Below are 14509 nucleotides of genomic sequence, written 5' to 3' on the forward strand. Positions count from 1 at the left end.
TCCACAAGGACGGACGTAGAGTGGATGCCTGGATGGCATCTGTCTCAAAATTTTCCATGAAAACATTGGCTACAACTGGAGATAAGGGAGAACCCATTGGGGTACCTTCAACTTATTTGTAGAATGTTCCATTCCAGGTGAAGTAAGTGTTGGTGAGGCAGTGTCTCACCAGGGCCGGTACATCAGCATTCAGTCCTTGTTGGACCAAATCTTTAATGATTGCAATGGTGTCAGGCACAGGAACTTTGGTAAACAAACAGACTACATCGAAATTAACGAGCAAATCACCTGGAGTTAGTGAGATGTCCTTAATTAACGAAATCAAGTGAGCCAAATTAAGCGCAGCTTTCCCAATTTGTAGTGCACGTGTGCCTTGTGCACAATGAACTGCTCGACAAAAGGAAAGAGCGGCCTGGGGGCACTTTATAGTAAGAAAATAAAGAAATCAATAAACGACATGTACTACATGGTCCGCGGGTTGGGCCAAGGTACATGGTAATGGGACAATAACACGGTAAGCGAGGGCTTGTTCGACATTATAACATTAATGGGGAGTGTTCAAGTTCATTTCAAGTTCAAGTTCATGTATTAGGTGTAGCCCTGTGAGCCATTCGGCTCTTGAATCGGGTGCAACCGCAACAAACAAAAAACAAAAACATGAACAAAAAACATCTGAAAGTAAATATGTGACTGAGTGCAAACAGAAAATCCAAGAAAAGACAGTAAAATATTGCAGAAAAAGCACCGTACACAAAAATGTGCAAAAATCCCAGTGGGATGCAAGTCAAACAACAACAACAACAACCACAAGACAACTTAGATTAAGGCCATCAGTCTAACTCTGTACTACAACAAACAAACATGGCCAAACCAAAAAACGTATCGAAAATCACCAAAATAAAGCCATAAAAGCAATGAAACAGTGATCATAGGAGCAATGAAACAGTGGTGTTGAGGCGGACCAAAGGGGATTATGCTGTTCCACAGCACTGAGCGGGTGCTGTTGAGAAGCTTGGTTCAAATCCGGGCAAAGATATCCTGACCGAACAAGGTTTTGAAATACATCGAATTTCTTCGAAGTGACCACAGGTGGCTCAGCAGTCAGAGCGCTTGAGCCAGGATTGCTGAGATCACTGGGTTCCAATGCCATGCGAGTGAATAGTCTTCACTGAACAAAATTTCTCCTAAAAAATCTTCCTGTATATTTTTATAACGTTGGTCAATACAAAAGACATATTAACCGTTGTATATTTACAACCTGAAGCTGTTTGTTGCTGACCGCTTGTAATTTTGGAGATTTGGGCCCGTTTTCAGCAACTGTTATAAAAAAATTAAACAAAGGTTTTTAAAGTATATTTTTCAAAAGTGGCTTATTCAGCTCACGAGTCAGAGCCCTGTGCTAGCATCGCTGAGATACCGGGTTCGGTAACGAACCCACACCAACCACTCCACACCACGTATGTAGAAATAAAATAAAATTTCAATAAATAAAATAAAATTAAAATAAACAAAGGTTTTTAAAGTATAGCGATTTATTTTAATTACATTTTATTTATTGAAATATTATTTTATTTCTACATACGTGACTTTACCGAAAAAAACAATGAGTATAATTTCTGCAGTCACGAAAGCTTCAATCTTAGATCACTCCACACCACTTATCTCAGTGGTCCCGCCTCAGTGCTTCAACCTTCGCAGTCCTATTGTTCCAGAATAACAGGAGCAGCAGGAGTAATTATTAAAAAACCACAGTAGCTATGCACTTTTAAATCTAGATTGAAAACGAATTCATTGAGAACAGCTTTTTGTGTTTCTTTTGTTGTCGATCCCCTGCACCTCTGATTAGCATGGCTGGCTACATACGGTGCAAAATAAATTCAACGTGCATACGCACGTAGCATATTCTTAGGTTTTTTTCCGGTAAAGTCACGTAGGTAAAAGATTAAAATTAATAAAAGTAAAATAAAATAAAAATCACGACGTTTCGGAGGTAACACAAGCTTCCGTCTTCAGGTGGCTTGTGTTGCCTCCGAAACGTCGTGATTTTTATTTTATTTTACTTTTATTAATTTTAATTTTTTACCTACGTGACTTTACCGGAAAAAAACCTAAGAATATGAATCCTTGCAGTCACGAAAGCTTCAAATCTAGAACGTACATAGCATTTGGAATGACCGTACCGGGGGCTATGGGAGACGAGGTGGTTGCTCTCTGCATGTGTGTGTGTGCGGGACCCGGGAGGTCTCACCGATTCGAAGGCGAGCGACAGCCAGGCCACGCGGCCCTCGCGGAAGCCGAGGGCCGCGTGGGACAGCTGTCCTGGCAGCAGCCGCGGCTCGGGGAGGTCGCGGCAATCGGCGCTCATCAAGCGCAGCACGGAGGACAAGCTGAATCCTGCCTCCGGCACAAGGGTCGAGGTTGAGGGGTGGGGGTAGAGCGGGAGAGGGTGAGACAGGAGCCGGTGGGTGGCATGGGGGGTGGCAGACGGAAGGGGTTATAGAGCCAGGGGTGTCCGGACACCTCGAAAATGTTGAGATATGGCTTAGAGAAACCCAGCAAGATATGTGCAACGAGCTGTACTTTTCCTCCACTTTCTCCACGTCCACTTTCTTAGCCCGACACGGTGGTGGTCCAAAGGGTGGGTGATGGGGAAACTCGTAAACCTCCCTCAGAGATCATATATTGCATTTTTTTTTATTAACGTTGGCTCCTATTTAAAGAGCTTGTAATTTTTTGACTTCCCTAGATCCGTCTTTGTTTCATTTCTCTATATTGCGACCGGAGATCAAAGAGGAATATGCCCTACATGTATCGTCTTAACCATATCGCTGTATTCCACCAGCTGATGTTTGCTTCTTTGGTTTTTTTTTAACACGTAGGCTTTTCTTTCTTAAAAAGCCCAACATTTTATTGTAAAGAGACAAAGATCCCCCGTATAGCCTTACTAGACTGTTGTGGCAAGTGCGGTTAGCGAGCACCTATGAAGGCTGGCACGGCTCACGAGGGGGTGGGTGGCCATAAACCACGCCCGGCCACCTTTGTCTCACCAATGGTGATGTTTTGCACACCACACCAAGTACTTATTTGAGGCCGAGTCGACCTAGGGGAGGTCCAGGATCGGTTTAGATCATCGTCACCGGTATTTTGCCGTGAGCGGGAATAGAACTCGGGTCGCCGGGTTCGTAGCGCAGCATAGCACGAACCGCTACGCTGCCGCTCCGCACGTATACACACACACAGACACGCACACAGACACACGCACACATTTGTATTTTACGCAGTTATCTTCCTTCTACAAGATGACATAAATGCTGATTGTAGTGATGGAGTCTTTAAATACACAAAGAACCTCAACGCATCAGTCAATAACACTGCCTCTCTATAAAATAAATATATACGTTGTCAAGGCCACACTGTTCTTGACGAATGCGTGGAAATTTGTTGTTAACCGTCCCTGCTGCGCGCCGCTGCCAACGCAGCATCGTTAAGTTATCACATCACAGACAGTCGGCTCAACACCGATTTCGGTGAGCTGATAGTTGTGTAGATTTTGTGTAATTACTTCACGCGGATCCGTAATCGGACCAATAACCAAAACTAAAGCTATTGTATTTACCAGGTGAGGCCCACTGAGCTATTTAGGTATTTTTTCAGAAGCGACCTGGCCACAAATGATAACTCAGCAAAGTGGCTTATCACGTGGAAATGTTTAGCATCCAAATAATCTAAACCTCATGTTTCTAAACGTGGAGGGTAAAAACCGGAGGACCCGGAGTTAAATCCATACAACCACGTGGAGCGGGGTGGGGGGGGGTTACATGCAAACTCCAAATATACAGGCGTCAGGGCCAGGATCGTACCCACGACTTCCTGCATACCAGGCGAGCAAGATAACATCTCGCCAAACGCCGAACCATCCGCTGGTAGTGGGACACCCCCCCCCAACCTCCCCAGGGCATCTTCGCCCCAATGGTTGCAGGGACACAAGAGGCGGGAGCCGTGAATGGTGGGCGCGTGCACGGGATCGAAGAGCGCTGTCCAGAGGAGAGGACGTTACGGCTGTCGCGGCTGCGATTGATTCTCTGCTCACCTTCACTGTGACCAACTTAAGGGGCTGCCAATTCTCGCCATTGTTTATCGATACAACATTCACTAAAGGTAACCCTAAAGGTCACAAACGGTGTTAGACCTATTAAGGTCAAAAGGCAATGTTCCCACGCTCAATACGTTGCCGGCGATGTTCATCTCCATTTGCAGCCCGAACACAGGGGTATAAACTATACGTCCTTATGACAGGCACTATTACTAATGTCAGTAAAAAAAATCTATTTTTCTTTTCAAAAACTCGACGCTCATCTCTGTTAACAACCCCTTTGCTCATGTCTAAAATTCCACATTTCGATGGCAAGGGCCCAGGCAATCCAAACATAATAACATAATATACTATACTTGTTCTTAATGTGCAGGAATCCGTTTGAATGAGGTTGAACAGTGATTGTTGCATCCAATTAAGGACGACTGTCACGCACCGATATATACTGATGGACGGACGGAGGTGGAGGAAATTCAAGAGACTTGCCCATTGATAATAGTTTTTTTACCCTTTTATCTGGCAACAAAACTGACACCTTTTTTACAAGTAGTCATGTTTGCATTGACCACAATACCTGCAGTCGGAATGCAAACAAAAAACATAACTCTGATAATGTATGCATTGTCCTTGAAATTGATTGGTCCACACCCGAGACAGCTTTCCTTAGAGCCTAGTCTCACATGGTGTTGGACCAGATGACGCCAAAAAGGCGCACGAAAGCTCTCTCGTGTGTGGACCAATCAACTTCAAGGACAATGCATACATTATCAGAGTTATGTGTTTTGTTTGCATTCCGACCGGAGGTATTGTGGTCAATGTAAACATGACTCCTTGTAAAAAAAGGTGTCAGTTTTGTTGCCAGATAAAAGGGTAAAAAAACAATTATCATATTTTGCTACTGGCCAAGGAGGTTCCAGTGGTGTAACTTGCCCAGTGTTGAAAGGGTCCCCCCCCCGCCGCCCCAAAGTTACTTTTGTTCTGTGGCCCCCCAGTGGGCGCCTAGCCCCCACCATCGTTTGTGGACAACAGAACGGATATTCAGATTGTTGCCGACATCGCCATTGGCATGAGGCGGAGGATGAGGGGGGGTCGCAAGCTGCCATGCGCTTGTCAAGCGAGAGTTGGTAAATGTCACCGCGACTGTGCGGACCCGCCGCTCTCCGTGGGATTAATTACCGTCGCATTTTTTGAAATACCTGCCAACTCTGCTGTTTTATTTGTATTCTATTATCTCCGCCTTTGTTTGGTTTGCAATCAGTAGCGCGCATGCACGGCGTGCGTCCCACCGCTCTCCCGACCGCCGGTCAGTTGCGAACTGCGCGGGAAAATCCGAAGAAGCATTGGCGAGTTCGTACCCCGCATCGGCGTGCTTCCTCGGGAGCTGTCGGCGTTATTCCCGCCGATCGCCTTTAAACGACCAAAAATCAACAAGAGAAACGTGTAGATTTGAAGTTTTCGTGACTGCAAGTATTCATACTCTTTGTTTTTTACGGTGAAGTCGCGTAGGTATAAAATAAAAGAAATTAAATAATTTTTCGGTAAAGTCGCGTAAGTATAAAATAAAAGAAATAAAAAAATGTTTTATACCTACGTGACTTTACCGAAAGAACCAACGAGTATGAAGAGAAACGTGGTTCCACCATTCATCCGGGAAAACCCCCTACCGAGTTTAAAGGCCATTTTTTATATATATATTTCAATACGGTCCTGCGCGCCTGGAATTCCGGCAGCGGTCCAACCGCCATCGCACGACTGAGAGATCACCGGTTCGGTTCGGTCTTCCGCTGCACGAGTGTGAAACGACGGAGCGAGTTTTGAGTAAATCTCCCACCGCCTCTCTTCCACCCCGCAGTGTGACAGAGCACACCACAGTTGATCGACCAGCAGGCCCCCGTGTGGTTGGGCAAAGTGCCTGGCCAGTGTGGACGAGAAGGCGAGATACACCAGAAGCTCTCTGGAGGCCCTTCTGCCAGCAGTGGCATGAACAAGCAATTCCAGGGTTCATACTGTTTGGCTTTTTTTCGGTAAAGTCACGTAGGTAAAACATTTCAATAAATTAAATCACGACGTTTCGGGCGCAACACAAGCGTCCTTCTTCAGGTGAGGACAACTTAGCGAAAGCACACCGCTTAATTTATGTTTTACCTACGTGACTTTACCGAAAAAAACAAAGAGTATGAGTGCTTGCAGTCACGAAAACTTCAAATTTAGAAATTCCAGGGTTGCACACCTTTGCCGTTTTCCTTCATAAAGGAGTTTATAGCCAATTTAGTTCTCAGAGAGTGTTATTGTGGCTCATTAAAACGCAGCCTCGAAGCAAAACTGGCTCTGTGTGTTAACATTGAGTTAGACCACGTAAATATCTAAAGCATATTCATAATTTGGGAGTAAGCACCCTCTCATCTGCAATTATCTGAATGAGATGCATCATGGTAATTGCGTTTTTTATTTTTTTTTATTCTTGTTGAACAAACGCTGTGGCAATTTTTAAACCACCGACATGCAGCGCTCAATAATTGCTAATTATTTCGCGTTTACACGTCTCTATTTTTCTGAAAATGTGCTGAAATTTGTTTACCGTATCACAGGCCACGCGTGGACCCACTGCCAAATGAAAAAAAAATCTATTAAAATGTTAAATTAACTTATACGAATTGTTACCGCGCAAGCCGTTTAAACTGATAACGTGCGAGCATGAATCAAAATTAGCGCTAATGTGCTGCAGTGAAGCAAATAATTTAGTGGTCAATTGGAAGAGTAGCGGTGAGGTAAATTTTCTCATTTCAGTGTTTATTAAGAATGTCTCGCTTGCCGCGTAATTAGAACATTGCCACTAGCGAGCCGTTGTGAGGCAGACTGTCAAGACCAAAGTTTTAAAAAAATCTCCGCACGCGAAATAAAAGCCAACGGCGCACCCGTTGGTGACAACGTAAAAATATTGACTTGGGAATCCTTTGATCTCCCCCCCCCCCAAGCCTTCCCCCTCCTCGCCCTCGTTGCTCGCCTGCACGCGACGCCCACGAGATGCAGCGGGCATCGCGCCTCGCACTGCTTTCAATGAAGGCGTCGAAGCCGCGTCGCCGAGAATCACGTGGAGGAGAAGTTTCAATTCGTTTGTTGGCGACATCTCAAGTGGGCGGCGCAGAGGCTGACGCGCTGTGCAAATGAACCCGGTTGACCCGAGTCGGTTTCGGGGCTTAGGCCCACATTTAGTTGTGAGCGGTATCCGAGCCCCCGCTCACTAAACCCGCATTCACCGGCATGGTGAAGTATAGCCTTCATCTAGCCCGCGCGTTGGCAAAATGGATGTAAATGTGTGAATGTCGAGCTTGTTTTGCACCGTACGTAGCCGACCGTGCCAATCGGAGGTGCGGGAGATGGACAGAATAACGTTCCGAATAAATTGTTTTACACGTGTTGTATATAAGGTTTTTGATCAAGGTCGTACGCATCAGATGCATGAACATTAACAAGGGAAACGGAACGAAACAATCGAATTGATTAGTGCAGTGTGCAGAGGCACATGCTCGTTTACTGCATATGTACACGTTAAGCCGAGAGGCCATGAACAGGGCACATGGATATGAGAGCAAACAGATTAGACATTTTACCGAAAAAACCTAAGAGTATGAATCCTTGCAGTCACGAAAGCTTCAAATCTAGAATTAATGCCCTCTACGGGGAGGAATTCCACCTATCTGTTAGAGTTTTTAACAGACAACGAGACAAGAAGTCACAGCTTCTCGAGACGCTGGCCTTCCTCAAGAGATGCCGCGATAACAAGGTCATACCCATCGCTTTTAGAATGTCTCTTTACTTGATGCAGCAATCGTGCTGTGACGGTTCCACCTGAAGACGGAGGCTTGTGTTGCCTCCGAAACGTCGTGATTTTTATTTTTATTTTATTCATTTTATTTTTTACCTACGTGACTTTACCGAAAAAACCTAAGAGTATGAGTATCATGTTGGCTGTTAAAGGAGGGTAAAAATTGGCTTTCGGCAGGACACATTGCTCGCACAGGTGCCTCTATTTGAGCCTTACCATGGGGTGACAGCCAAACAGAGAGCAAATGCCCGACAGAATGACCGCCGCAGAGGTAGAATGGGAGATGGCGAAGACTTTGGAAGGCTTTTATCCAGCAGCGGATAGATCATTGTTTAATTCTGATTTATTTTTGTGATTTTTTTTTTCTTTTTACAGGAGGGCCAAGAACCGGTTTCTATTGAATCTGATGACTTACAAAAAATAAAGTTCTACAGGCTCTTCAAAACTGGCCAAACGCCGCGTGAACATCACCTCGCGTTAGTTGGTGAACAATCACAGCGTGACGCTCGTGCCAGATCAAACGTCGTGCGGGTCGCTGGAGACCATATGACCAAACTTCACCACGCTGCTCAGCGCGGGGTTGGTGAAGGTGTGGAGCAAAAGCATCGGAGAATTAAGGTAAGACAATGGATTTTGTTGCACTGCCCTCTGCTGACTTCGCGGTCCTGGAGCCCTATGGCAACATATTTTAGAAGCTCAGTGATCACCCATCCAAGGACTGAGCGAGGTCAACCCAGCTTAGCTCCTGAGCTCAGGCGAAATTGGGTGCGTTCCAGGTAATTTGGTCGTGTCAATTAGTCAATTGGTCCCATCCTGATTTGGTTATGCCATGCCAGGCAGAGATGGGCGGTATCTAAATTACATTTAATTTACATTTTTACGTGGAATCTAAGTGTTGCACACCTAATGTTTAGCAATAATAACAATGTTTAGTTTCATACAACATCTTCGTTCATGCAAACAGCATCTCACAAATCGCTGAGGAGCCACGGACAAGCTGGAAGGCAGCCCAGGTGGTGAAGAGACACCAATAGCTGGCCAAGTAAATATAAACGTGTCGTTAACCCACCACCATCCGACACAGCCTTTATTATGAATAATACTGGTCGCGAAAGCCTACGTGTTAAACTGCCCAAGCCCTCCACAGTCCTCCTACAAATATATTCAGATGCTTCAGCCAATTAATACGTGTGTACACATGTGGGAGGAATCCACAGCACCCGGTGAAAACCTATGCGCGCGAGGAGGCAACGCTCTATCCCGTACACAAGAGGCAGGTGATATTAGTACACACTTGTCGTATCGTCCCCTCATGGTGGGCCAGGCTATGGCGTGGGAAGGGAGTTTGGCAACATTTGTGCGATCCACCATCACAGTGCTGGATTACAGGCCACGTGCATGACCACCACCGCTGCCTGGCAACCACGTGCACCTCCGATTAGCACGGCTGGCTACGACCGGTGTGAAAGAAGTTCAACATACATGAACAAAATTGGTAATATGTAACTAAATTACGCGTGTAATCGGCCATTTATATCACATTACATTTCCTCCATTATTTCGTGCTCTGAATTTGTTTTTCCCAACTCTTATCACCACGTTATATTCAGATTAAAAATAATAATAACTTATTCCAACGGGAAGTTTTCTGTCAATTGCTTCCCTGCTAGGGATTGCATTGGAGGTCATTTTTCGATTTAAAGCTTTCGTGACTGCAGGGATTCATCTTCTTGGTTCTTTCGGTAAAGTCACGTAGAAGGGAAATAATAAAAATAAAACATAATAATTCTTACGACGTTTCGGCCACAACGCAAGCAGCCGTCCTCAGGTGAAGACAGCTGTCTCCCCGACAGACCTGGTCTTCACCTGAGGACGGCTGCTTGGCCGAAACGTCATGAGAATTATTTTATTATGTTTTATTTTTTTTATTTTATTATTTCCCTTCTACGTGACTTTACCGAAAGAACCAAGAAGATGGAGGTCATTTGTTCAGGGGGCTTGGTCAACGCTCGCGCTGACGACTTCAGTCCCTGGCCGCTGCTGATTGGCCACGGCTGACGACGACGACAACGACGACGGTGGTGGTGGCTGTCGCTGCGGCCCCACCTGACGGCAGGCACTGAGCTCCTCCTGGCTTGACGAGCTGCCCGTTGGCAGCGAACGCCTTGCACAGACGGCAGAGGTGGGCGAGCTCCCGCACCACGTCAAACTCGGGGTCGAACAGCACCTCGCCCTGCCGGGTTTCACGCGACAAACACGGACAGGTACGCACGAAGCATGCGCGCACACGCACACACACACACGTGGCATATTTACTCAACTGAGATTATAAAATAACAATCATCGTCTCTCCTGCCCTACTGGCAGACTAATGCCCCAGGTCCCTATTGAAACCGAGACTCTATCTTGGCTCTTGATTTCTTACCTGGTTTCATGAAATAAACTTGAAACTATACAACAACAGCAGCTGGGGCATTTGCCACCAAGTGGTGGTGATGTGACCACAGTGCTTGTGCCAGACTAGGTGCACTTCGAGATGCATGTGGAATGTCAAAAGGCTCGCTGGCAGGAGGGAACGGGACAGACCTAGGTGCCATGAGTTGACTGACTGAGACAACTGGGAGATGCACCAATTGTGATTCCCATTTTCACATGTAAAAAATTAACCCGTAAAAACAAAGTTTTTCACTATAAATCCTTTATATGCATGGCGGCTAGAGTCCTCTCGTCTTCTGGCTTGAGATGGCTGCCACCTATGGGTCAGATGATTGTCTGTCACCATTAAGCAATTGGTAATTAAATATAAAAAAAAAAATTCCCTAAACAGTGTAAAATTTTTGGAAAAAAATTTCACGAAAATTAATTGTCACGCACAACGAGTCTGTGTGCAAAATGTCAGCTCGATTGGATCACGGGAAGTGGGTTAAAAAACGACCGAAAGATTTGCACGGTCGTAAGCAAGCAAGCAAGCACGCAAGCACGCAAGCAAGCAAGCAAGTCAACTTAATATAAAGGATTTAAAAAGACCCCCATATAGCCTGAACAGTTTGGGGCAAGTGCTGTTAATCAGCACCTTTGAACGCCGGCATGGCACACGAGGGTTTGGGTGGCCAACACCACGCCCGACCGCCTTTGTCTCCCCAGTGGCAGTGTTTACACACCGCACCAGGTACTCATGTGAGGCTGAGTCAACCTTTGCGAGGAAGCCCAGGACTGATTTTAAATAATTACCACTGGTGTTGACGATGAGCATGTATCGAACTATCGAACTCAGGCGGCCAGATTTGTAGCAGAGTGTGCTACCCACCACACTAACGCTCCAGCCACATGCACGCACACAAGCCACTGGGGAGGTTTGAAATTTGAAATCTAAATTGAAAACTAATTTCTTTAGAACAGCTTTTTGTGTTTAGATTATTGTCCTTCACGTGCGAAAGAAGTTCAATATCCATACATGCAAAGACATACTCATCGCTCAAAACATTGACATATTAGAATGAATTATCATTTATCGAATTAATTAACGTCTGGGAATTGCCTGATCATTATTTCTATCGTAAATATGTTTTTTTATCGAAGTTTCCACCTGCTATTAAATACAAAACAAGATGGGGGGGGGGGGGGGTTGGAAATACACACGCTAAACCTTCCTCTAAGCTCCGCGGCTAGAAATTTTAAAAGAAATCTAACTTTGATCCTCACGCGGCTGGAAGCATGCTGTGCGGACAAAGCGAATTTACAGCTCGGGAAACGTTTTCACTTTGCTTCCAGCGTGCGATCCACGCGCGCGCACGACCCACCGCCGCAGAAGACCCAGCTGTGTCCGCGCAGCTATTAATTACGCCGTCAGCTTCCCGTTATTAAACGCAGCGGCGAACCGGGCAGAGCTCTTCACCGTGACATTCCCCGATCGCGCTCGTGACACGACGAAGAATTTTTTTGTTTCATTCCTGCCCCCTTCTCTTTTTATTGTTTTCAAAGCACTATGCTTCTCTTGTCGTGCGCGCACTCCACGACTCTGACCGCCACCTCCTCTCTCTCCCCCCCCCCCCGTCTACGAATCAATAGTTGTTATTTTGGCTCTTGCAATTTAACAGGATCGATCTGACATTCATGTGGTTCATGTCCGAGGCCCTCCAGAAATCATGTATTGACGGTCGAGAGGAGGAATGAGATTGAAAAGAAATGTACGTGTAATTTTTAAAGAAATAATTTTATATTTAAATATATTATTAATTTCCCTGAATTAAGAACTATTTCACGAGTGTAGAATTGATATTTCTGCAAACTGGCTATGGAGACCCAAAAAAATCCATTTGTGAAGCAGAAGCCTGAGGCAAGAATAGGAACGAATTTGCTTTGATCTTTAATGCGGTTCCTAAATGCGCAAAAATTTTTATTCAACTGATGGCATTCTTTTATAAATTCGCAACTCAAAATATTTATAAACATTCTGTTTAACCAAAACAAAAGTTTCACGAAAGCTTCGAGGATTAAATAATAGTTGGTTATATTTTACACACAAACTTAGAGATTAATTTCAGGAAACTGGGTGATGCACTCCCTGCGTTGTTGACAAGCGGCGTTCAACTTTGTCACTGTGCCTTTCCTGATGGCTGCTACAACGTAGGCAACATGTTGAGCAAAATCCATTGTCCTTGATTTTGTTTTGTTTTGATGCCACCATGACAACAGCTGTCACACTGCTGCAAGCTCTCAGTCACTCGCCCCAATCAATTGTAATCAATTCTTCTAGATTTGAAGCTTTCGTGACTGCAAGGCATCATATTCTTAGGTTTTTTTCGGTAAAGTCACGTAGGTAAAACATCAAAATTAATGAAAATAAAATAAAAAGAAAAATCACGACGTTTCGGAGGCAACACAAGTCTCCGTCATCAGGTGGGACCGTCACAGCCGAATTAGACGTCATGATTTTTGTTTTTATTTTATTTTATTTTCTTTAATTTTGATGTTTTACCTACGTGACTTTACCGAAAAAACCTAAGAATATGTAAACAATTCTCCCACATTTACCGATTCCTCGTCCGATTGCTTTCACCTTTACTCTGGCATCTCTTGGCCACCAGGATACACAATAGCAGCCGCCTGACATTATTACACGTACATATATACGCAGACGCAAGTGTGCAAGTTACAACATCTTCTTGGTTCATCTTCTTGGTTCTGTCGGTAAAGTCTACGTGACTTTACCGAAAGAACCAAGAAGATGAATCCCTGCAGTCACGAAAGCTTTAAATCGAAAAAAAAAATCTTCTTGGTTCTTTCGGTAAAGTCACGTAGAAGGGAAATAATAGAATAATAAAAATAAAACATAATAAAATAATTCTCACGACGTTTCGGCCACCTGAGGACGGCTGCGTGCGTTGTGGCCAAAACGTCGTGAGAATTATTTTATTATGTTTTATTTTTATTATTTCCCTTCTACGTGACTTTACCGAAAGAACCAAGAAGATGAATCCCTGCAGTCACGAAAGCTTTAAATCGAAATTTAAGTTACAACATGTGAAGATGTAGAACGTTACGCTGCAATGCAACATGGGAGATACCCATAATGCCCTGCTGTCGCTTTGCAAGCGTTGTAAGTGCATGCCAGCGTGAACTATTGGCATCCGTCTTTAAAAACAAGAAAGTCTCAATTGAAACATTAAATACAGATGCAAGCAAAAAGATACAACGAGTAGTCCTTTATAACACTTGTCTTTGAGTCAGCACACCAACGGAGCGGCATTCAGAGAAACCATTCTGTTCGCTCCACGTTCCACGCTTTTACCTTCGCCAAGTGTGGGCCAATTACGGCTATACTGAAGAGAGAAAGGCGTAGAGGAAGAGAGTGGCAGGAGAAATGGCACTTTCATGAGGCTTTTGGCAGCAGTGTTCATTTAGTCATCATGTTTTTTTTTTCTCCCCGGCTTTGTCAACAACAACCTTTATATTCTAGATTGTATGGAACCTTTATTTATATTGTTGTCAAGTCTTAGACTGTGGAATTCACGTAGTCATTCTCTTAGTCTTGTCATCTAAAGCAGTCAGATGTTTTGTTGTTCAATGTTGGTGGGAGGAAGGCACAATTTCCCCCCACCCTCCTCCCCAATTATTATCAGGTCAGCCAATCGGTGAACACATTAAATCTATTTCTATACACATGTAGCCAGTTACCATGATTTCTCTTCCTCGGTGCACTAATAACGCTACTAAATAACCTCAGTCTGCATCTTCAATCAGACTCGTTAATTCTATCTCATCACGGCAAATCGCGCTCCGGTCTCTGGTTTAGTGGTCACACTTGATGACCTTTGTTTGCTCACAGTCACTGTTAACAAAAATAGAAAAATATATAAAACAAGGAGACTAAATCGAAGAATATTTTCGCCAACGATATTACCGCTTGCCGAGCGGCAGACCACGACCCGACACGAATGGCAGGAAGAACGATGGCAGGGACAGAAGCCGCAGTTCTCAAAAACAGGGAATTGCATATCACCCGTGTCCATTGCAAGCGGTCAAAATCCCACTTTCCGTGCACACACTGCTAATCCGGAGGAAACGATTCACATTCCCCCCCCACCCAC

General features: G+C 44.7%; 1 protein-coding gene across 1 annotated transcript in view; it reads right to left on the reverse strand.

Moving 5' to 3' along the window:
* The window catches only part of DISP3 (dispatched RND transporter family member 3), a 241513-nt gene that overhangs the window by 26110 nt on the left and 200894 nt on the right, over window positions 1-14509 (reverse strand). The window contains exons 18-19 of the mRNA XM_078607818.1: window positions 10026-10152; window positions 2249-2394 (exon numbers count right to left, since the gene is read on the reverse strand). Of these exons, the coding sequence (XP_078463944.1) occupies window positions 2249-2394; window positions 10026-10152 (273 nt within the window). The remainder of the gene's footprint in view (window positions 1-2248; window positions 2395-10025; window positions 10153-14509) is intronic.

Source organism: Lampetra planeri, chromosome 28, assembly GCF_965212315.1.
Source record: "Lampetra planeri chromosome 28, kcLamPlan1.2.h2, whole genome shotgun sequence".
Lineage (NCBI taxonomy): Eukaryota > Metazoa > Chordata > Hyperoartia > Petromyzontiformes > Petromyzontidae > Lampetra > Lampetra planeri.